General features: G+C 39.9%; 2 protein-coding genes across 4 annotated transcripts; both read right to left on the bottom strand.

Moving 5' to 3' along the window:
• Window positions 1–126: 126 nt before the first annotated feature.
• LOC112574898 lies at window positions 127–11,344 on the bottom strand. 2 transcript variants are annotated; one of them, XM_025256263.1, is made up of 10 exons: window positions 10,475–11,344; window positions 10,166–10,242; window positions 9,792–9,897; window positions 9,115–9,193; window positions 8,223–8,380; window positions 7,104–7,838; window positions 6,240–6,445; window positions 4,931–5,410; window positions 4,306–4,655; window positions 127–3,856 (listed from the first exon to the last, which is right to left on the bottom strand). In XM_025256263.1, the coding sequence occupies exons 3-10, from the start codon at window positions 9,822–9,824 to the stop codon at window positions 3,531–3,533; spliced, it is 2,367 nt and encodes a 788-aa protein (XP_025112048.1). In that variant the 5' UTR covers window positions 9,825–9,897; window positions 10,166–10,242; window positions 10,475–11,344; the 3' UTR covers window positions 127–3,530. The 2 variants fall into 2 exon arrangements, with proteins under 2 accessions (XP_025112048.1, XP_025112047.1); XM_025256262.1 differs by having other exon boundaries at window positions 9,792–10,242.
• Window positions 11,345–15,695: 4,351 nt separating this feature from the next.
• LOC112574901 lies at window positions 15,696–18,324 on the bottom strand. 2 transcript variants are annotated; one of them, XR_003101510.1, is made up of 4 exons: window positions 18,090–18,324; window positions 17,421–17,779; window positions 16,349–17,170; window positions 15,696–16,093 (listed from the first exon to the last, which is right to left on the bottom strand). XR_003101510.1 is itself a non-coding variant. In XM_025256266.1 (3 exons), the coding sequence occupies exons 1-3, from the start codon at window positions 18,302–18,304 to the stop codon at window positions 16,815–16,817; spliced, it is 930 nt and encodes a 309-aa protein (XP_025112051.1). In that variant the 5' UTR covers window positions 18,305–18,324; the 3' UTR covers window positions 15,696–16,814. The 2 variants fall into 2 exon arrangements, 1 of the variants encoding a protein (XP_025112051.1); XM_025256266.1 differs by having other exon boundaries at window positions 15,696–17,170.
• Between the last annotated feature and the right edge of the window lie 3,689 nt (window positions 18,325–22,013).

Below are 22,013 nucleotides of genomic sequence, written 5' to 3'. Positions count from 1 at the left end.
AATGAAAAAATGTGGATGTTGTTTGTTTGTGTTTTAAGACTTAGAGTTAAATCTACTTTTCACTACTATCATTTGCTGACACAAATAAATGGTGAATGAATCATTATATTTCTTAGGTGCATTTATTTTCATAAGGGGACTTCCTTTTAGTGCACAATATAAACAACAAAGAAACCCGAAGTGTCGCAAACACTCCTCTTTTTATGTAGCTTTATCTTCGCTTTATGAGGTATATCACTCACGGTAAAAAAAGTAATTTCATCATTTACACAAAGAGTGAATGATAATAACATCTCTTTCCTACATTTTTCTGGAAATAAAACAATGCACGCTGAGTAGCTGATTGAATCGTGGCGCTTTCCAAAGTTGTTACATGAGTAAGAACGGTTTCCTCTAAGCATAAATTAGTTTGAAGATGCCTTCAATCAAATCAACTTGTTATTTAGAAACCTGGGAATGCCTGAACCAGTATTCACGACTTCAACGGCTTAAGGCCCTTGCGAATGCTCCCCAGCCTGGCAAAGGTATAGCAAGGGAGAAAACATCAAATAGTTGTGCGACACTTAAAACTGTGCTGAGGTGCTGCCACATTGTTCTTTGTCCTGTTTGTTATAGCTTTTTTCTGTTTCTTTATGCTTCTTTCCCAAGTCAAAGTCTCTCTAAAAAGAAAAATCTTTAGAAACCTTGACACTTTCCACGTTCTAGAAACAGCTTCACATATATAAATGTAACTTTCTGTAGTCATGATATTGAGATCTTTTAAAAAAAAATATACTCTCTTTAGCAAAGTGTTTTTATATTTAGATATATAAATTCAAGAAAAAGAAAACATACAAAAATATTTTTTAAAAATGTGACAACAATTTAGACACTGCACAAGCAATGTGACAAACATGTTCGCCTAAGAACATCTTTTTGGGCGTCCTATTTCCCTACCTGTCACTCATTTTACACACATAGCATCTTCTTAACAACAATGCCTTACCCCCATATTTATTTCTATTCCGACTTCCTGAAAAATATTCACTTTTCGGTAACTGCGGTAAAAAAGCAGACAGAAACAAAGGCACACTGCACTGACAATGTGACACATCTCTCGAGAGCATCAAGGCAAACTATGCAAACATGAACAACTAAGTACCATTTAAGTACTGGTCAATGATCTGAACTATTCAAGTGACACTTTTCACACTAAACAGCGATGGACCAGGGAATAGACGATAATCGTATATTATTTTAACACTGTGCTTTTAAACACCTGAGTTCTCCTCATCAGTCCAAACGCCGAAGATTGGTCAGTTCGTCATCTGCCTCGTCTCAGATTTTGTTGACCATTGTCCCACGTTGACCAGAATAGTACGAGATCCGCTGTGTTTTACTTCTCTAGTAGTTTTGTTATCATTAGTCTCACGAGTTTTATTTTTGTATAGCAGCAATGACTGCCTATAAACATTTCATAGGTTTTATATCTCTAATAAAGTATAACTCTATATTTATTTCTATTAATTCTGTCACTCAACGGCTGTGATCGTGATAACATCACAAAAATTGCCTTTTAAAAAAATAAATGTAAAGTCATATTCATTTTAATGACAGTGACATTTGTCTTCCACTTCGGGTTGAGACCAATGATAATTGTAAGCACTTAAATAACATGTGTTACACTGACATCATTAATAAGGAGATGGAGACACCTTTTTTTTACATGAAAAGAAATATATCGAGGTAAGTATATAAAATCGATTCATATTAACTTGTAGCAACTTCTTATTTTTTTCTAAAACATTCTTATTCTTCCCAGTTAAAGCCTATGATAGAACATTCACGCTCTCACATCAAACATAGAAGCGGAGTTTTATATATTGTCTTTTACAGACAATATTCTTAGCTAAATATCCTTGCAGCCATTAGTTTTTATTTGTGTCAATAAAAGTCAAATCGGTGATTGAAATGTTGTAAAAGACACTCCTCTGTCCTTATCTAGATGGCACTATGTATGAGTACAATGCTCGCACTGTAAGGTCGGGTGAAGTGGAGAGGACATTAAAATCGCTTTCAGATATAGTTGTCCTCGAGATTAGTGGGGGCACTAACACCTCCCTCGCCAACAACCGTACAGGTAACGGAAGGCGATTATATTTTCCATACATACTCCAGCCATTGACCTGCTATATGCATGTGTGGAAGTCCCAATGTACACTGTAACAAACCTTGACCTCAGCTCAGTGTTGCCTTTGCCACACTCACCCCTCATACACACACACACAAACCACCCAAAATAGAAGAAATTTGCAAGTACACTGTTCACAAATGGATTAAATAGAGATTATTATTATTTTAAAGTCAGATAACATTATTTTCCTAGGCTTACTTTGTTAAAAAAAAATCAGTTCAGCTTTTGTAACCAGTGTTTGAGGTAGGAATTACGTTCGCTTTTATAAATACTTTAGAATACACATCTCTTTGTCATATTGGCAGTTATAATTCCGCCTCTAATTTATTGTCACTGCATATTTCACAATAATTTCATTGTCGTATGTTCGTATTTAAAAAAAAACTCAATTAGTATTTAAACTGTTACATCTATAAATATAGAAATATTTAAAATATCGGGCATTAGTGAGATAAAATATAAAGTTGTGAATACTAGTGTGCTATGAGTTGTTATTAGTTATACATTATAGCAATGCAAGGACATTAAGATAAATAAATTACAGACATCATATCATTAAGACTGTGTCTAATAAAAATATTAGCGTCTTTTATTTATTATTTCAAAACTGTCAGTACTTAGTCCTTGTAGTATTACATGAGAAACATTGCAATTTTAATTAGTTTTGTCAGAAATCCGGAAATTCTGTGACTAGCAGGTACGCCTCCTATTCTGGACACAAAAAAGTGACGAAGCAGAAATGTGTGGAGAAGTGTCTATAAACACTGTATGCTCTAGCTTTGAGTTCATCTTTTCTAATCTTTGTTTTCAATTTGTTGAAATGAAATGCAGAAAACTATTTCATATCAATGTAAATAAAGTTTCTTTCATTCAAGTTTGCTATATTGTAAACAGAGTAAACATTTCTAAAGGCATATGCCAATGTCCCTCTGTCAGTAGAGGAATGTTAAATGTCACCGTAAGTGAATATATAGCTTAACTGTTTCAAGCTGCTACCTCCACAGCGGGTGGTGAACAGAGATACCCATTTATGAAATGTGAATAAAGTCAAATACATTTGATGTCACACTGCAACCAGTTGATTCATGTTACAAATATCTGCTACTTAACATTTGTGCCTTTAATGTAAATGTCCAAGATGTTAATGATTTGTTGTTAAGTTATGATGCATTCAATTAATAATTGTTAATGTCATTCTTATTCAATTTACATTGAAATAAATTTTTGAAACTGTAACCTCCCTTGACATATTTCTGCTAATAAAATTAAGTTATGAAACAACAATGTCCTAGTCTATAAATACAGACAGATAACCAAAGATGCTTTAATGTTATTGCAGTTTTCTGCTTAGTTAATCTTAACTGAAGTCATTGGAGCCAGGTGAGACAATCACAAGCTGTGAAGCACACCTCGACATGTTGTGTAGAGGGACAGAAAGGTCATTAGTCCCTAGACACACGACGACTTTTCTCTCCAGACCACAAACACGACTTCCATCTGCCACCCACACCACGTCACTGCGGGCCGTGGCGACATCTTCAGTGTCGTCATCCTTCATCACTTGCACAGAAATACCCGCTTCTCTCAGCCCGTTCACTATACCCGAGTTGTCACTGATAGCCTCCCAGTACAACACCATCATGTCCTTCCACAGTAGGCAGGGCGGCGTTTCATCTTTGGCTGCTGCAAAGTCGATGATGTAGGTTGTTATACTGACTATTAAAATTGAAACTTGTCACTAGAGAAAGGTAGATGCGACACACACACACAACTTTCGATGAGCCCCTGCAGATGACGATGAGTATGAATAGGCACAAGTTTAGAGGGATGTCACTGAAAAAGTCACAAAGAAGATGGCGAAAGGAGACCATTGTGTTTTCCCGCTCACTCGGCCATTCTTAAAGCAACTGCTTTTATCATATATATGACGTTTTTTCTTCTTCTTCAAATGACGTGGAAGAAATGACGCACAGATGACGTAAAACACAAAATACCATTCATACATGAAACAATACGAGACCTACTACAACTCACTACACTATCCTTTCACCTGCTGCTTATCTATTTATTATAAATCAATCGATGAACCAACAAGTGTTTAATCTCCCACATAACTAAGTAGCCATACCTACCGGGAGCACGAAGACTGTGTAAGAAGTTGGCAATCTCACGACCACACGTGACACAGTCCCCTAGCCAGCCAGTTGTATGATCTTGTCCTCGATGGTAGAGCCGCGTGACTGGCGGGCCGTCTGTGTGGTCGGGCACATCCCGCTGGCTGTATTCACAGACATTGCCATCTTTCGCAATATTTTTGGCCTTCACAACTTCTCTGATTACGGCTGGCGGAGAGCGGAGGGGTCTGGTTAAATATTCTACATCCCAACCGGTTGGTGCGTCTCCATGGTAACAACTTGCCATCCAAAGATGAAGACAGGGAACTCGTATCAGCAGCTCCTTACAGAAGTCGTTGAATCCTGACCTATGACAGACATAGCTGTAACGCTGATGTTACACTGGTGACGCAGTTAACTCTCATGTTCTGATTTTTAAAATATTGCAATCCTCTATTGTAACTAAATATTCTTTTTTACAACTGTATGCACATGGCATGTGATAAGTAAACTATATCGTTTTTAAGTGCAACGGGTACTTGATTCTTGACGACAGTTTATAAAGCATGCTTTCTATCATCTTTCGCACCTCTTATACACACCTGCAGTGAACAGAAACACGACTTGGAAACACAACACTTACCTGTATTCATGCACAGTCTCATCAGAGAGGACGAACAATTCCCCTTCTCTAACCTCCTGTGACAAGTCGTTGACGGCCTTCTTTACTTCTGTACTATCATTAAAATCATACTGCAGGAGATAAGGTTTACTGGGTGATACACCTGACTGTAACGTGTTTACCGTCTGCAGCGACAGGTGATACAACATGCTGCACGCTGCACGACTCCTTTTCCACGTACTGACAACGTAGACGTGTTGACCACACCGCAGCCACTCTATACCCATCAGCAGCAGCACCACAGTTTTACCTGTACCGGGCGGTCCGGTGACAAAGAGTCTGTATGGAGCCGTGGTTAGCAGGCTAACCTGCTCTGGGAAAAGTTTTATTTGAGCAGTATAACACTCTCCTGTATGTGACACGGCCTGACCCAGGGTCTTGACACTCAGGCGCGGGGGAGATGTGCATGGCACACTCACTGTTGTCGCCGGACCACAGAACCTAGTACATGAAAGTGAAAGAAAAGTAGTGTAAATATTGTTTGGAAGTTTTAAATAATTGGATTCAAAAGTGGGAAAAGAAATGTTTGACTGCTGGTGTAAGTAAACTGCAGAAGTTGAATATTGGGATGAAATCCTATCTCTGTCACTGAATTAAAGAATCAAGCAAATGGTTTCTGGTAAACATTGTCGCTTCCGCCGTTCTAATGTCCGTTAAGAACTCATGACACCAAATTAGAGAAAATGTTAGTGCAATTAATTGTCACTAGAAAGGTGTTAAGTTTGAGGCTCGCAAGGACCTATGGCTGGCAAACTACTTTTGTCTACCGACCAGCTGCCTCGCCAGGGAATAGTGTACATCATTTATCTGAGAGGTATAACGTAGAGGAAAGATTCTCTTTCGTATCATTTGCCCTCGACACGATGAACCACTATCTTGATGGTCTATATACGTTTTACTTAAAAAATTCATAGTAAAGGTAGTCGTAAATTTGACTTCGATTTCCCTACTCTGTTACGTTAAATGCAAACATTCAAATAAAAATGTTAACTTTACTGGTCAAAATATTGTCAAAATGATCATTCTAGGTAAAAATGGTATTATATTGGTTTGGGACAGGTATAAATGCTTTCAGAGTAGGAATCACAATTTGCAAACCTTTGGTTAGTGAATTACGTATTGTTCTACTTAACTAGAGACTAAATATGGAATAATACGAGTCACCAAACTATTAAAATTTCAGTATGATTTAATTTCCTATTGACATCACGGATTCAACATAGTAAAAGAATTACACAATTAATATTCATTATGATTCAAAAACAGTCACCTGGCTATCAATGTTTTATACACCCCAGGTGTCATGTGACTGTCAGGTCCAGCCCCAGCCACACGTCGCTGCCACCAGTGTCCGAGTTCCCTCAGCACGTGACTACTGACGTCACACGGGGTCTTGGGGTCAGACAACTGATCACAGCACAGACACAGACCTAGGATGTCGGCGGGTTCTGATGTTCCCAGACACCGACACAGGTCCTGTGACAGGAGATTGTAATATAGGTACTACAAAGTCAAACGAAATTTATAAACAAAAGCAAGAAAGAGAATGATAACAAAAAAATTGCCAACGAATAAATTACGCATAAACCACGTGGTGCTTATACTAACAGATGACAGAGACAAATAATTTACTGCAAATTTCAAATTGAATTATCACGTTTTCTTTATTGTTAAGACATTTTAAAAGCTAGATAAATAAAACATGTATTTATCAGTCTAACGTTTTGGACTACTCAAATCGCCTATTAACTCCAGTCGCAAAATTAATTTAAATTGTAGTTGCATCGACTTCCTTACGACAAATTTAACAACTTGAATGGTCACCTCACTCTTTGCGAAATTGCAAAAAGATGCAGAGAACTTTTGTCACATACTTCTCAATAGCATGCACCACACTGAACTAGTAAACTGTCTTCTTAGTAGACCTTAGCAAATTAAACTTGTGCGATAGCATGCCTGTTCCTGTATGTATCTTTACTATAGAACTTATAAAACTGTAAATGAATACGTTTATAGTCTCTGAGCATCTGCAGATACGCGTTTCTAGAACTGTTGTCTGATCAAAACGATGGTACAGTTTGTGGAAAATTGAAGATAACTCCTTGATTCATAAAATAGTAGACATGATACTTACCTTAGTAAGCTGAGTGTCGTCAGATACAGCCTGTTGCACCTGAAGAGCAGTGAGATTCGGAAGAGCGATGGTCTTAGTGATGCGCAGACCGGGAGCGATGTCGGACACCAGGTGAGACAACATGTTCTCCGCCTTGTCCAGCTGTGAGACGGCGTTTCTCAGTTTTTTCCTGATGTTTACATTAATTTTTTCTTCTGACATATCGAGATGCTGCATGTTGTCACCAATTGATTTCACCTCGCAGACAACAAAGCCGTAAGATAAGTGAATAAGAAGCACATCAAAGTCTCCTTCTTTGTCGCTTGACAAAGGATAATACAATCTTGGAGGCGTGCTTAAGTAGGCAGCCGCCGTAGCGTAGCAAGGCTCACCTAGGTACTGTTCAAACTGAAGCTGAGATATCCCAACCATGACCTCCTTGTTCTGTTCAGAAAATTTCTGCAGACAGCAAAGAACCCGCTTCATGGCTGCGTCATCTCTGACATCACTGTCCTGAACTCGAGGAGGCTGAGGAGTGGAAGACTGACCAGCTTTCGTCGCCCGCTGGTTGGACTGACCGGCCTGTCCAGGTGCCGATTGAAAGACCAGAACATCCTGACCAGCAACTGTATCTCTGGTCATGGGCACGCGGTTGACGTAGACAGGAGGCAGGAAGTAGGCGCGTGAGTCAAGATCAGGGAACGCGGCCTCAACCCATCGTAGCCAGAATTTTTGGGCTTGTGTTGCGATGGATCCCTGTCATTTTATGAGAGATCATTGAAGCATAAACGTTATTCTTTCATTTCACTCTCCCTCTTTCATTGAATTTTATTACTTAGAATATATCTGTTAGACCTTTCTGCGTATCTAGTAAGCAATGCCAAGCACCAAACATGTGCTGGTCTGTTATTACCGAATAATTAATGTACTGGTTTTTGTAATAGAGTACACAAGCATTAACCCGAAATAATAAACAGAATGAAAATGATTTGTTTCGTATTTTATTACACTTTGGTAACAAGTAAAAAACAACACTAACGTTATGAAAACATGCTTGATGTCATAATTACAAGTTGTTTTTTTCTGTAGTCCTTGTTACTCCTCGAGGAGCATAGTATGCAGGGTTAAAGCTTTACTGACCTCAGCACCAGCCTTCTCGTCGATGAGCCTGACAGCATTCTCAATCTGGATTCGAAGACCACTTATAATGACAGTCTGGAATCCTGGCAATGGATTAGGGCCAAGCTGTATGTCGGCACCTGACTGCTTAACAATCTGTTGGAGTGGGTCCTGATTTTCTGAGAGCAAAAATCGTATATTTTTATGTTTTTGTTTGACACTTGCTTTCTCTCCCATTTTTTATAAACATTTTAGGACTATTATGTCTCCTTTTTTGGCATTCTTTATTCAGTTACCTATTTAATAATGAAAATGTATGGATTGAAGTCCTTATTCAGTTCTTACTCATTGCTTATAAATCTCGGCTTAGTGCTGTAAATATCATTAGAGTAATGAAGTCTCTTAATGAACGCATCTCAACTTTGTTCTTTGTTTGTTTATTGTTGTAAATGTTTGATTTGTAAGTTTGACAAATGCTTTATGTCTCTAAACTGAGGTACTGATAGCAGATAACAGCATCATTAAAAGGTTCACTTTCTTGCTATGGAACATTTATTAAGGTAAATGGTCTTCAGTAAATGGAGACACTGTGCTCACAACACTAATTTAACATTAAATTTAGACTATGAGAACATGATAAAGTGGCTTTATCACATACGGATTACATTGTATAAGTGTGGTTAGGGCTTTGTTTGGAAAAAATAAATATGTGTGTAAATGTTTCTCAAATATTACAAAAATTCATTGTTGAACAAATAATGCATTGTGGTTTTAAAGAATTGCAAACACTTCTATAGCCAATTCCAAGTGTTATTTTTTGCTTTGATACAAATGATTTTTATTGTCAGAAGCCTGTCTTTTTGTTTTCTTCCTTTGTCATAATCGTTTAATAGTAGCTCCGAATAAATCCTACCTGTGATGGTCAGAACAGCAGCTTGTGCATCACTCAGGGTGTGGTGGTACACTTCCACAGTCCCCTGCTTTCCCCGTGGCTGAGACAGAGAACACAAACTTGTACACTGCTCCGCATTTTATCGTCCTTCAGATCGGCGTGTAGGTAAAAATGTCACAAATGTGGATATTAGCAAGTTGAAAAGTTATGTCAACAATGTACAATGATGATTTTACATACATGCAATGATAAAGAATACCATTTTAATACTTATATTAACCTTCCTTGTCCTCGTTTTTCCAAAACAGGGTATTTTATGTTTAAAGAGAACTTGAAAGTCGACTGACACACTTCGCACCTACGAAGTGGAAAGCGGGTACATTAGATAGATGTAAATGAAATGCCGTTTAGAGAGGTTTGTGATGAAAAATGATATCAGTGACACCGTATGTGTTGTATATGTGTAGGTATGTCTTTTAGAAAGGAAAGCTTCTTTAAGGAAACTTATAAAATCATGTTATGCTAGTTGAAGAGAAGGTATAGCCAACAGCCTTGGTATTATTATATAACATACAGAGTACGAACAAGTCGCACTTGAAGATTGAAAATAAATATTCTGCTTTGTTATTGTTGCTGTTGCTAAAAATGATTATGAAAGATAGTACTTACTAGAAAATTTCCTACACTGGTTGTCTCACCTGTTTTAAAGGAGATGGCGATGAACAGGCCATGACTGACGAGTAGAGGAATGGGTCTGTCACCTGCACTTCTTTTCAAAGCAACAAATTCCTCCTTCCACAATGTCTGCTAAGTGGCAGAAGGAGTCTTCAAACAATGTCGCCATTCATAATAATTATTCTATCAAGGTGTAAAGGTGCGACAAAGAGAGTCTACGTAAACACCCGTGTACACAACTTTTCAGCCTATCATCCCCCAGAATACACCTGTGTTAGGAAGTGGAAAGGAGCCGCTGTACACCTATAGAATGTACTAAAATGCTTCAGTTCATTGTTTGTATATGTACTAGTTTTAGACCCTTCGCTATCTGATTATCTGCAACCCAGTTACGAACCTGGAGAGAAGGGAAATGTGCCTCATGACAGGTTACACCTCGACAAGTCTATACTTGATTCGAAGTAAATCATCCACCTATAAATAAATACAAGAACATTGTATATTAGGTCTATGAATACTTCGCCTCAAAACTGTTGAAGAGTAGCATTTAAACTTTGTACTGACTAGTTAATCAGCAAACTATGACAAACGAGTAAACAAACTAGTAAACAAATTAACAAACTAATTAAGTGGCTTGCTGGGTATTTAAATATATAATTGGTTGATTGGCTGCCTAACTAACTAGTTTGTTAGTGTCTATATTTACCTTGTCATGCGCAGAAAATGATCATTTTCCTCAATCTTCCTCAGAGCAAGGACACTGAAATGAGCAGCCGACGTTTAGTCGAAGATAACATCCCCACATCACTGTTTCTGTCTCGTTAACCACTCACGCACTTCGATGTCAACAACTTTGTATTTGGGTCAGAAAACACCCGGCCATCAGGCTCACCTAAGTTTACCAACAGGATCCTCGTCAGTTGGCTTTTGTTATGAACTGCGTTATTTTACTGCAGCAGTGAAACTGGTCAGACTTTCCCTCAGTTTCACACCTGACACAGGTGCACCAGGTGAGCTCGAATGCTTATTGACGAAACTAGTCAGAGTACCTGGCTTCTTCGTAGTTGATTTATGAAGCTGTGATGTCATTGTCAAGTTTAGACTGACAGGCTGACTGCTCATGTTTGGTAACACAGCTTCGAGCAAACGGAGAAAAATGTTTTGATATCATCAGAGACGCAGCCCTCCTTTATAATGTTTGGCACACCGCCACCTAAACTCACCGCTGTACTCACCTACGTTCATACGTGAGCTCCGAACGCGTAATTCAAGTACACCTGAAGTTTTACGATTACGGTAATAAACCACGTCACGTGGCTGCACCTCCGTCAGCAGTAACGTTTACTAACAAAGGTGATGGTGAACTCCGTTTAATTGCTGTCTCGATATTTTCACGACAAACGACGCTTGTCTGCCCCACGGTGGTTTGGCTGCTCAGTGGAAGTAATCTCTGACGACGATGTAGCGATAATAGAGATGAAGCCTCACTCTTTTCTCCGCCTGACTAACTGACATCGTGAGATAAAGTAGATAACAGCAGTGACAGGCTGATACTAAAGTTTTCAGTATATGGACATGTCTGTAAGCCAGGCATGTACGTGTGTAATATGACGAACGTACACTTACCTTGCATAAGCACGACGTATTACACACAACACAACGGTCGACGAGCCCCGCAGATGACGATGAGGATGAAGGGATTTGTAGGTGGATCAAATCAAAGAGACACAAGTTCAGAGGAATGTCACTGAGACAGCCACAAAGAAGATGGCGGAGAAAACCTTTGTGTTTTCCACTCACTCGGTTATTTTTAGAACAACTGCTTTTCTCTTATATATGACGTCATTTTCTGCTTCAAGTGACGTGGAACAAATGACGCACTCATGACATCAGACATAAGACGTCATTCGTACACAAACAATACGAGACCCACTACAACTCATTACAACGTCCGATGTCGTCTGCTGGAGCCGTGCACTTCATGGTCACGTGGTCTACTCACCTCGCACAGCGGTCTTTATTCCTCCAGCAGCCAGTACACATCATTGCTGCTTTCTTCCTTAAATGTGTTTATTGAAAGCTGTGTAGGCGTGGCCACTTGCATATTTGTATGTGCGTGCTTGTTGGTTTATTTGTTGTGTATAAATATATATGTGAGTGTGTGCGCGCGCGCGCGTGTGCGAGTAACTAATGACAACCACCATAGAAACAGCACCAACAACAAAAACAGGTGGAGCTATGACGTCAGATTCTAGTCAAGATCTTTGTTTCACTTATGCCTGGATGTTAGCCAGAGGATACGTGCACTATCTGGCTCGAATACCCCTATCTCCTTTCTCTCTGTGTGCATACGGAAAGAATACATATATATATATCTTCAAGACTACAACACATGTAGATACTGCCTGTCCTCTTAATATGACACTGGGAGGCGATAAAAGTACTTGTATATAACTGTCATCTAAATAGGACACTGGTAGATATCGGGTTAAACAAATGGAAAAAACTTGTTTGCAATGCAATCACCGCCCTCGTCAGTCCCCGGCGATGATTGGTTTTGTATGGACATGTCAATGGACCCGACATGCTAAGACAAGCACGAGCAGAGCGACTTTAACAAATAAAACACAAAAAACTCTAATCACAACTTTCCTCATTTTATTCTAATGTTTTAAGAAAGAAACATGCTTTTACTTTCTTACCTTTAAGAGAAGGACAAGCGAGATATAAGCAACACCTGGCTGCAGACGTTAATGACCTTCTCAGCGGCTTGTTTACATTCACGGTGTTTACGAATGCTTTGCACACAGGTCGAAAAAGATGTATTTTTTTAAAGGAGAGGAAGGTAAGAACTGGTGATAAATAATATTTACAAGCAACTACTTTGTTTCACAGGTGACGGGGGTATAGGACTAAGGTTAGAAGGAAGACTGTTCAACTTCAAATAATCTGGAACTGTCTGATAGTGTGAAAGGCGTATATACATAAGAAACAATAGTGAAACAAGCTATTCTGATCTAGTGTCACATGATGTATCAGCTCTGTTTGTGTTCCTTGGTTGCTAGTAGTTACGTCTGGTCATTCACACACACAAATTAAATAAATTTACAGATTTATTTATTTCTGCCTACATTAAGTGTACTGGTGGTAAACCTTGACACGAAGTGTTCCTCGTTTTCTTGAGTTCTAGAAAGCATGTGCAATGTAAACCAAAACATATATAGGCCAAACTTTAACACCATAATACTCTAAAGTATCTTCAAAACTCTTACAATTTACACGCGAGCAATCGCGATATAGAAAGAGATCTGCTAGCATCATGATACATGTAAAATATAGAATGCGTCAAGAAATGAAAAGAAAGAAATAAAGAAACAAATACAATGAAAGAAAAAACTGAAAAAAATGTTACAGAAAAGAAACGAACATGAAGCCCATGTAACAATCTTGCCCCCTAATCACCTCGTGACACAGTGACCTAGCCAGCCACTTGGGTGACCCTGACCTCCGTGGTAGATTCGCTTCACCGGCGGGCCGTCTGGGTGGTCGGGAACACCCACCTCAGGGTACTGCTGAACACTGTTGCTATTAATATTTCTTGAAAGCTGGATTTCCCTGACCACAGTGGGCGGAGTTCAATTATTTTTCAGTCAAATGAAGATGGCAGATTTTATAGTCGTAAGTTAGTGCTTTCCACCCACCCCTCAACGTCTTTGTTGGTGGAAATGTTACTCAAAAGTCGTAAATTTTATGTTTCTTTCACTTACAAACTTAGAAGTAGACGAAGAAGTGTATACAGTGAGTTGTGCATCCTCTCGCTCCTCAGTTGTTCCCCTTCGTCTGTACACTTTGTTCATGTTTGTCACGGTGTCGTCTGTTGCTTTGCTTTTCTTTGTTGTATAGTTGACTGTCTGTAGACGGTAGTTCCTCGTGCGCAGTTTGAGTTTGTCTCCATTTTGTACTTTTCAACCGCTCTAAAGGCAAATGGTAGTTTATTTTGTGTTTCATGTCTCAAACTAGGAGATTGTAATTGTTCATATTCTATCAAGGATGTTTAACGTAACAGGATTTCCAAAGCTTGCTGAACACATATGGCTCTATCTATATCACCTTGTCACTCAGCCCTGTATGACTCAGTAGCTAGACACTGATGGTAGTGTGCATAAGTGAAAGAAAGAGAATGACTAGAGTGTGACTAGAACACAATATGTTTACTCGTTGTTCTTTGGAAAACTGTTTTTGGTTCATCTGTTCATTCCTTCTCTCTCTCACACACACACACAAATGCATGAGCACAAAAACCCACCCGCGTGCGATTACACATCACAATTGTGTTAAAGAATGATTTGTTATTGCAGGGTGCGAATATAAGTGATAACCGCTCTGGGATGATGTAGACCACGAGACCGTTAATTTTAAACTTTATCAGCAGACGACACTGTATGTAGTACGTGCGAGAAATACAAACTCTCTGACATGTCCTCGACCTTCTGTTGTCTACATGGAACTGAGTACATCACCATCGACTTGTGTTAGTAGTGCATCTAAGTGCCAGTAGTTTGATATTTAGAATGCGATCTCGATGTTTAGTTACAACAAATTATTGTCGAGAAGATCTTTTGACATGAACTATAGTAGTTTTTGTATCGCTAAATGGTTATTGGAATGGAATTTAGCTCTCTGAGTCCAGCGTGAAGTCGGAAATGACTTATAATCTACATTTTAGCTTTATCTTATCTAATATTATCGACTGTTATCAATCAGAGGAAACACTTTCTCCTTATGCAGTTTTTAAATAACTTGGCCTGCTTCTACATTTACATCTATATTTTGCGTACAGTTTTTATTATCACTAAGCAATAGGGACGACACATACCGTGGCTTTCTGTTAATATTTGTCTATTCATTTTTTAATGTGTATTAGTTCTATTCATACTCTATAATTAATAGACGAAAGTCCAACAAAGTCAAAATAAAATTTACTTTCAATTTGTGTGAATTAAAATATACATACAATTAGTAGATAAGGTAAAAAAGCTGCAAGACCAAAGCTTATAAAAATAGTCTATCAACAAAGCATCAATAGACACTGTTTCCTAACTTTTTGTCTTTTTATCCATCCACAAGTACAAATAAAACTCATTCTGCAATCTGGTTACATAATAAAAAACAGCAAAAAATAACTAAGCGGACTAAAAAAGAGACATTTGAGTATCCTATCTATTTGTTGGCATAAAACGTGTGAAATGCAAGTGCTGAATCAAGTACAAGAATTAAGTAAATCATTAATATGTGGAAAAGATATAGTATCAACAGGGTGGGGACATAACCACCCTGTATGACAATCACATGATATTTTGACTTCAACCTCACTTTTACCATTTGTTCTTTTGCTCTATGGCCACATAAGATTCTCATTTAACAAAACCTTTGTTGTTGTTGTTGTTGTTGTTGTTGTTATTGTTAAAAATCACCACTTAAAAGTCACGATCAGCCAAGAGTAAAATGCTAGAATCGTCTTGACACTGATTTCTCTGGTAGTGAACTACGCACGTGGTCTAGAACCCTGACGCACATGTTGACAGTCGTAGTCATTCTCGATAAACTAGGTCGATGACAAATGATGTCTATACCAGGGGTGAGCAATTAATTTTCCCAAGGGGCCGCATGAGAAATTGGGATGGTTTTAGATGGCCGGACTAATATAGTTAACTCAGTTTTACCCAATACTGTATATATAGCATATATACTGGCGGGCGGGTCAGTGGGCGGGCCGATCAGAGACTGGAGGCGGGCCGGCCCTTGCCCAGGTCTGATCTATACTATAGAAAAACCATTAAAAATTATGTGCTCAAGTAAAGCTGCATTAAGCTATCCAGATACAGTTAGGTACAAAAGCAAGTGTGGTCGGCTGTTTTTGTTTTTTAAAATAACATTCATCAGCTTAGTGGTGATTAATTATACTGAAGACTAGTCAGCAGGGGAGACAATTACAAGTTGTGATGTACAGCGGGACATGGAGTGGAGTCGGGCAGGGCTGGACAAAATACTAAAAGTTGGATCAAGTTCAACGTAGACGACGACTTTTCTCTCCAGACACGAACAACATTAGTATCCGCCACCCACACCACGTCACTGCGGGCCGTGGCGACTTCCTCGATGTCATCATCCGTCATCACCCGCACTGGGATACCCGCTTCTTGCAGTCCTGTGATCATACCCATGTTCACTCTAGCCTGTGCCCAGCACAACACCAGCATGTCTCTCCACTGCAGCTTAGGTGGTGTTGTGGTGCCTTCGAGGGTGGATGTTGTCAAGATTTGTGCTGTTAACATTTAATGTGTGTTCATTATTTAAGTAACCAGAGAGAATATAACTTGCACACACACACACATAGGGAGAATTAGAGAGACTGTAGACAATGATGAAAGACTTCCGATGACATGTACACCTTATGTCTTTGTCCCCTTACATTTGTCTAGAACTGTTAGCTCATTGTTCACTTCCAATTGCTTATTACATTAGTTTTTGATTACGTGTTAAATTTTCATCTATAACTGTTAATTTCCAATGTACGTACCCAGAGCACCAACACGGAGACTGTGTAGGAAGCTGGCCACCTTACGACCGCACGTCACACAATCACCTGGCCAGTCACTTTTGCTCTATGGCCACATAAGATTGTCATTTAACAAAATCTTTGTATGCGTTGTTGTTGTTGTTTATGCTGTTGTTGTTGTAAAGCACCACTTAAAAGTCAAGATGAGCCAAGAGTAAAATGCTAGAATCGTGTTGACGCTGATTTCATCTCGTAGTCAAATGTGCACGTGGTCTAGAACCCTGACAGTCAGTCATTCTCGATAAACTAGGTCGATGACAAATGATGTCACGTTTCCCCATTTCTGTAGTAAAACCATTAAAAAATTATGTGCTCAAGTAAAGCTGCATTAAGGCGTCTATCGAGCTACAGTTAGTACAGCAGCCAGTGTGGTCGGCTGGTTTTTTATCACATTCATCAGCTTCGAGGTGATTTATTGTACTGGGGGCTAGTCAGTAGCGAAGACAATTACAAGTTGTGATGTACAACGGGACATGGACAGGAGTCGGGCAGGGCTGGACAAAATATTAAAAGTGGGATCAAGTTCAACGCAGACGACGACTTTTCTCTCCAGACCACGAACACCATTAGTATCGACAACCCACACCACGTCACTGCGGGCCGTGGCCACGTCCTCGATGTCATCGTCCGTCATCACCCGCACTGGGATACCCGCTTCTTGCAGTCCTGTGATCATACCCATGTCCATTGTAGCCTGTCCCCAGCACAACACCAGCATGTCTCTCCACTGCAGTTTAGGTGACGATGTGGGGCCTTCAAGGGTGGATGTTGTCAAGATTTGTGCTGTTAACATTTAATGTGTATTCATTATTTAAGTGAGAATATAACTTGCACACACACACACATAGGGAGGATTAGAGAGACTGTAGACAATGATGAAAGACTTCCGATGACATGTACACCTAATGTCTCTGTCTCCTTACATTTGTTTAAAAGGGTTAGCTCATTGTTCACTTCCCATTGCTTATCACATTAGTTTTTGATTACGTGTTAAATTTATTTATCTATAAGTGTTAATTTCCAATGTACGTACCCCGAGCACCATCACGGAGACTGTGTAGGAAGGTGGCCACCTCACGACCGCACGTGATACAGTCACCTGGCCTGCGACCTGAGTGACCCTGACCTCGGTGATACAGTCGAGTGACTGGCGGGCCGTCTGTGTGGTCGGGCCCACCTCGCTCTCTGTACGGCAAGACAAGACGGTGTCTAGTGATCCACTCGTCCTGCTCGACTTCCCTGACGACAACCGGTGTAGAGCGGAGGGGTCTGGTTAAGCATTCCACTTGCCAGCCGGCGGGTGCGTGTCCATGGAAACAACTTGCCGCCCACAGATGGAGATGAGGAACTTGTGTCAGCAGCAACTCACAGAAAGTCTGGAAACTCTTTGATCTGTTAAAGATTTCAGCAAATACATGTGTCAGATGGTGTTGTGTTATTGTTGTCTAGGTGCACATATTTCTACTAGTTGCGCGTCACAAACAGTTTAGTATAAACATGTATAAACAGTTTTTTTTTCTGTTCAGTTAAAGTTGTGTACTGGATTTGTTAAGAAGCGGGTTTGAAAGACGGAAACAATGCAACTGTTTCAGACACACGCAAATGTCGACTACTAAGGTTGTAAACTCAATCAGGCAGGGTGTGAGTATAGAACATTTGTTCATATACTTTTTCATTCTCATATAGTCAATACATAGCTTACATGTACTCAGGACCCGCTTCATCAGCGATGACGTACAACGACTCTCCTATCGCCGCCTGTGACAAGTCGTTGACGGCCTTCTCCACGTCTTCACCGTCATTAAGATTATACTGTAGGAGGTGAGGCTGACCGGGTGATACACCTGCTGACTGTAGTGTCTTTACTGTCTGCAGCAACAGGTGATACAACATGCTGCACGCTGCAAAACTCCCCATCCATGTACTGACAACGTAGACGTGGTGACCACACCGCAGCCACTGTATGGCCATCAGCAGCAGCACCACAGTTTTACCTGTACCGGGCGGTCCGGTGACAAAGAGTGTGGGAGGCGCCGTGTGTAGCAGGTGAACTTGCTCCGGGAAGAGTGTGATTACAGCAGTATAGCACTCTCCTGTCCACCACACGGCCTGACCCAGGGTCTTGACACTCACACTTGGAGGACATGTGCATGGCACACTCACTGTTGTCGCCGGACCACAGAATCTAACACAAATTAAAAGAATAGTAGTTATATTTAGACTTTGTAAAATTGCAAAAAAACCAAAAAACAAAAAAACAAAAACCAAAAAAGAACAGCAACAACAACAACAACAACAACAACAACAACAACAACAACAACAACAACAACAACAACCAACAAAACTATGCACGTAGAAAATAATTTATTTCACCAGTTTTGCCCCTTGGATTGTCAGAATGATTTATGCTAATGTGAAGATCCTGCGTGACAGGTTCTTACACGAGGTTAATGCCCAGTAGCAAATTTATAAAATCTCTATAGAGATAAGGATCAATTATTGAACTTGTGGATTACTATTCAAGTGGAAGACAGAAGCTGCTGAGAATGGTGTCTCTTTTCGTTGCAGGATAGGACTGCTTATAGCTGTCTTAATTTAGAACTCTTTTATTTCTATTGCTACAATAGTTGTAAATATTGGACAACCCATGGGTTCGAAGATCATTATTATCATCATCATCTTCCTTTTTTCTTTAAAACACCTGTATTCTGATTATTAGGTCTATAATTACCAATTTTAGGTATTTTGAAATTTCGATGAACAAATTTTATCACCTTGTTATCAATGTTTCGGGCATCTCAGATTTCATTTAATTATGTATTTAATATTTACCTGGCAACCAGTGTCCTGTATACCCCAGGTGTCATGTGACTGTCAGGTCCAGCCCCAGCCACACGTCGCTGCCACCAGTGTCCGAGTTCCCTCAGCACGTGACTACTGACGTCACACGGGGTCTTGGGGTCAGACAACTGATCACAGCACAGACACAGACCTGGAATGTCAGCGGGGTCTGTTGTTCCGAGACATCGACACAGGTCCTGTGATAAAAGTAAAAAAAAAAATAAAGCAAAGAACTTCATTTGGAACATGAATCAGCAAGAAACGAACCGCTTTCCAACAAGACAGTAAACGTTGTTCCCTTATTAGACTGAAACTCATTAGCTGCAGATGTTAAACACAAAAATGTAGATAGTTCCACCGTTACATGGCTTATGATAAAATTATTTGATGAGCTCAGAGGCGGTTTTACGATTCCACTGAAGCTGCAACCCTACAACAGCACTTCTAGGGTTAACAGAGTGGTGCTGATATTGTTGTGAGGATGGCTGATGATGAGCTGACTTCCGTGAAATGCTTTTATGAGTGACTTCAAAAAGGTATGCACAAAAGGTGAATCAAAATTTCAATGAGGATCATTGCTATACAGAACATACAGATGTAAAGTGCTTATTAAGGTGTTGCTTGCTTGGCAACGAAAGAGTCATTGTAGGTTAGGTTTGTCTATTGAAACAAGGAATAATGAAGTTTGAACTGCCGCTATTTGATGTCTTCGGCACGATGGTACCGGCACGAAGTTTTAGCTATGACGAACGCGATCAGTTTCTACCCATTCAGTATGTAGCTATAGTCCTTACCTGAGTTAGCCGGGTGTCACCGGAGATGGCCTGTTGAAGTTGATGATTCGTGAGGTTGGGGAAAGCGATGGTCTTAGTGATGCGCAGACCGGGAGCGATGTCGGACACCAGGTGAGACAACATGGCCTCCGCCTTGTCCAGCTGATAGACGACTTTTCTCATTTTTCTTCTAATTATTCTGTCTATATCATGATGTGACATGTTTAGTGCCTGCACTAAGTCACCAAATACCTTCACTTCACAGACGATAAAACCGTGATGTCGGTGAATAAGAAGCACATCAAAGTGTTCTTGATTATAGGCCCCTGGCAGAGCAGAAGGAAGGTTGGCGGGTAGGGGGAGCTGAGCAGCTGCAGCAGAGAAACAAGGTTCCCACAGGTACTGTCCGAACTGAAGCTGGTTTAGTCCAACCAACACTTCTCTGTTCTTGTCAGACAATCTCTGCAGACAGAAGAGTAACCGCTGCATGGCTGCATCACCTCTGACGTCACTGTCCTGAACACGAGGAGGCTGAGGAAGACAGGTCTGTCCAGCAGTGGATGGAGTTGTCGCTGGTAGGGTGAACTGAACGGCCTGTCCAGGTGCTGACTGAAGGACCAGAACACCCTGACCAGCTACCGACTTTCTGGTCATGGGCACGCGGTTGAAGTAGACAGGAGGCAGGAAGTAGGCGCGAGAGTCGAGGTCAGGGAAGGCGGCCTCAACCCACTGGAGCCAGAATGTCTGGGCTTGGTCTGACATAGTTTCCTGTATCAAAATCATTTTGTTACTCTTTATTTAAGACAAGTATTAATGCCTTCGTTAATTCCGGTTATTTCATCTCAGCTTTTTTATTTCAGTAAAGAAGTGAAAAGTATAAAGTGTGCATAGACAACTTAGAGTACAGGAACAATGTTCTACATGATTCTACGCACATTACAAGCTGTTCATCCTCCTACCCTTTCCCAATTGTTCGTTTTGAGAGAGATAGATACGAACGAATAAACATTTTTATTGCTTTGGCCGTCAACCCATATCAAGAGAGTAATTATCACATGATTTTGTTACATCTCAATGCCAAAACCAATTGAGTGTTATGTTGCTCAGCAAGGTTCTTTTATTGTTTTGAAGGAACTTTTCTAACATTGCTAGTTTCTTTCTGGATAAAGCAGGGAAGGGTTGGGGACCGGTTGGTCTCTCTCTACTTTAGTAGTCGCTTCAGACGGCAGTACGATGAACTGTTTTTCCTCCCTTCGTGTGTCGAGGAGACACACTGGGCAGTTCACTCAGTCCATTTTTTGTACTTGTGCCTGGATAATTTGATTCTTCGTGTGTGCCTTTTGAAGACATACTGTTTTCTGTAATCTATTGTGTACGGAGTGTTACAAGATTGTTTATTCATTTGATTTCTTCAATAATTATCTGTGTTAATGGAAAGGATCGCTACAAGCTAAAGTGACCTCGTATAATTTTAGCAAAAATGTGCATGTCTACATGTTGTTGTTGTGACAGGTCTGAAAAGAATTGAATACCTTGGCGTTCCTTATTTCTAATTTCACGAGATAGGTTATTACTAAACAAAGAAATGTGCGGGCCACAAGATCCATTAAGGCCTCCAGGGCAATCAACATTTCATCAAATCATCTCCAATATAAGACAGAAAAAGTTATGATTAGTTTTATTTGAACACAGTCACTGTTTAATATTTTGATCATGTGATACCAAACTCACACATCTTCAAACATCGGGTGAGAAAAAAATCGGCCTTTTGAAGACAAAAAAACAGTTTTTCAATCAACACTATTTGCAGATCGATGTTTTGACAAATACAAAGTAACAAACGTACTTTCATTTACCAGCAGCTTCACAAGTATAAAAAGTAATGAACACAGTTTACTTACCATCTCTTTCCAGTGTACATTGAGTGAAGACTGTTAATTAATTCTGTTGATGACAACTTCGACTATTCCTCGATTATGTTGTACATGTTGTCATCATAGGGATGCTATGCT

Source organism: Pomacea canaliculata, linkage group LG11 (assembly GCF_003073045.1).
Source record: "Pomacea canaliculata isolate SZHN2017 linkage group LG11, ASM307304v1, whole genome shotgun sequence".
Taxonomy (NCBI): Eukaryota; Metazoa; Mollusca; class Gastropoda; order Architaenioglossa; family Ampullariidae; genus Pomacea; species Pomacea canaliculata.
Note: the sequence above shows the minus strand (reverse complement) of the source record. Positions and strands in the feature narration are given on the sequence as shown.

Coding starts and splice junctions, on each gene's coding strand:
- LOC112574898 (XM_025256262.1), bottom strand. CDS start 9,824: ATGGCCTGTTCATCGCCATCTCCTTTAAAACAG. Junction 6,446..7,103: donor ACGACACTCAGCTTACTAAG/GTAAGTATCATG, acceptor CTCCTGTCACAG/GACCTGTGTCGGTGTCTGGG. Junction 5,411..6,239: donor TATAAAACATTGATAGCCAG/GTGACTGTTTTT, acceptor TTCATGTACTAG/GTTCTGTGGTCCGGCGACAA.
- LOC112574901 (XM_025256266.1), bottom strand. CDS start 18,304: ATGGGGAGTTTTGCAGCGTGCAGCATGTTGTATCACCTGTTGCTGCAG. Junction 17,780..18,089: donor GAAGCGGGTCCTGAGTACAT/GTAAGCTATGTA, acceptor AATCTTTAACAG/ATCAAAGAGTTTCCAGACTT. Junction 17,171..17,420: donor TCTCCGTGATGGTGCTCGGG/GTACGTACATTG, acceptor AAATGTTAACAG/CACAAATCTTGACAACATCC.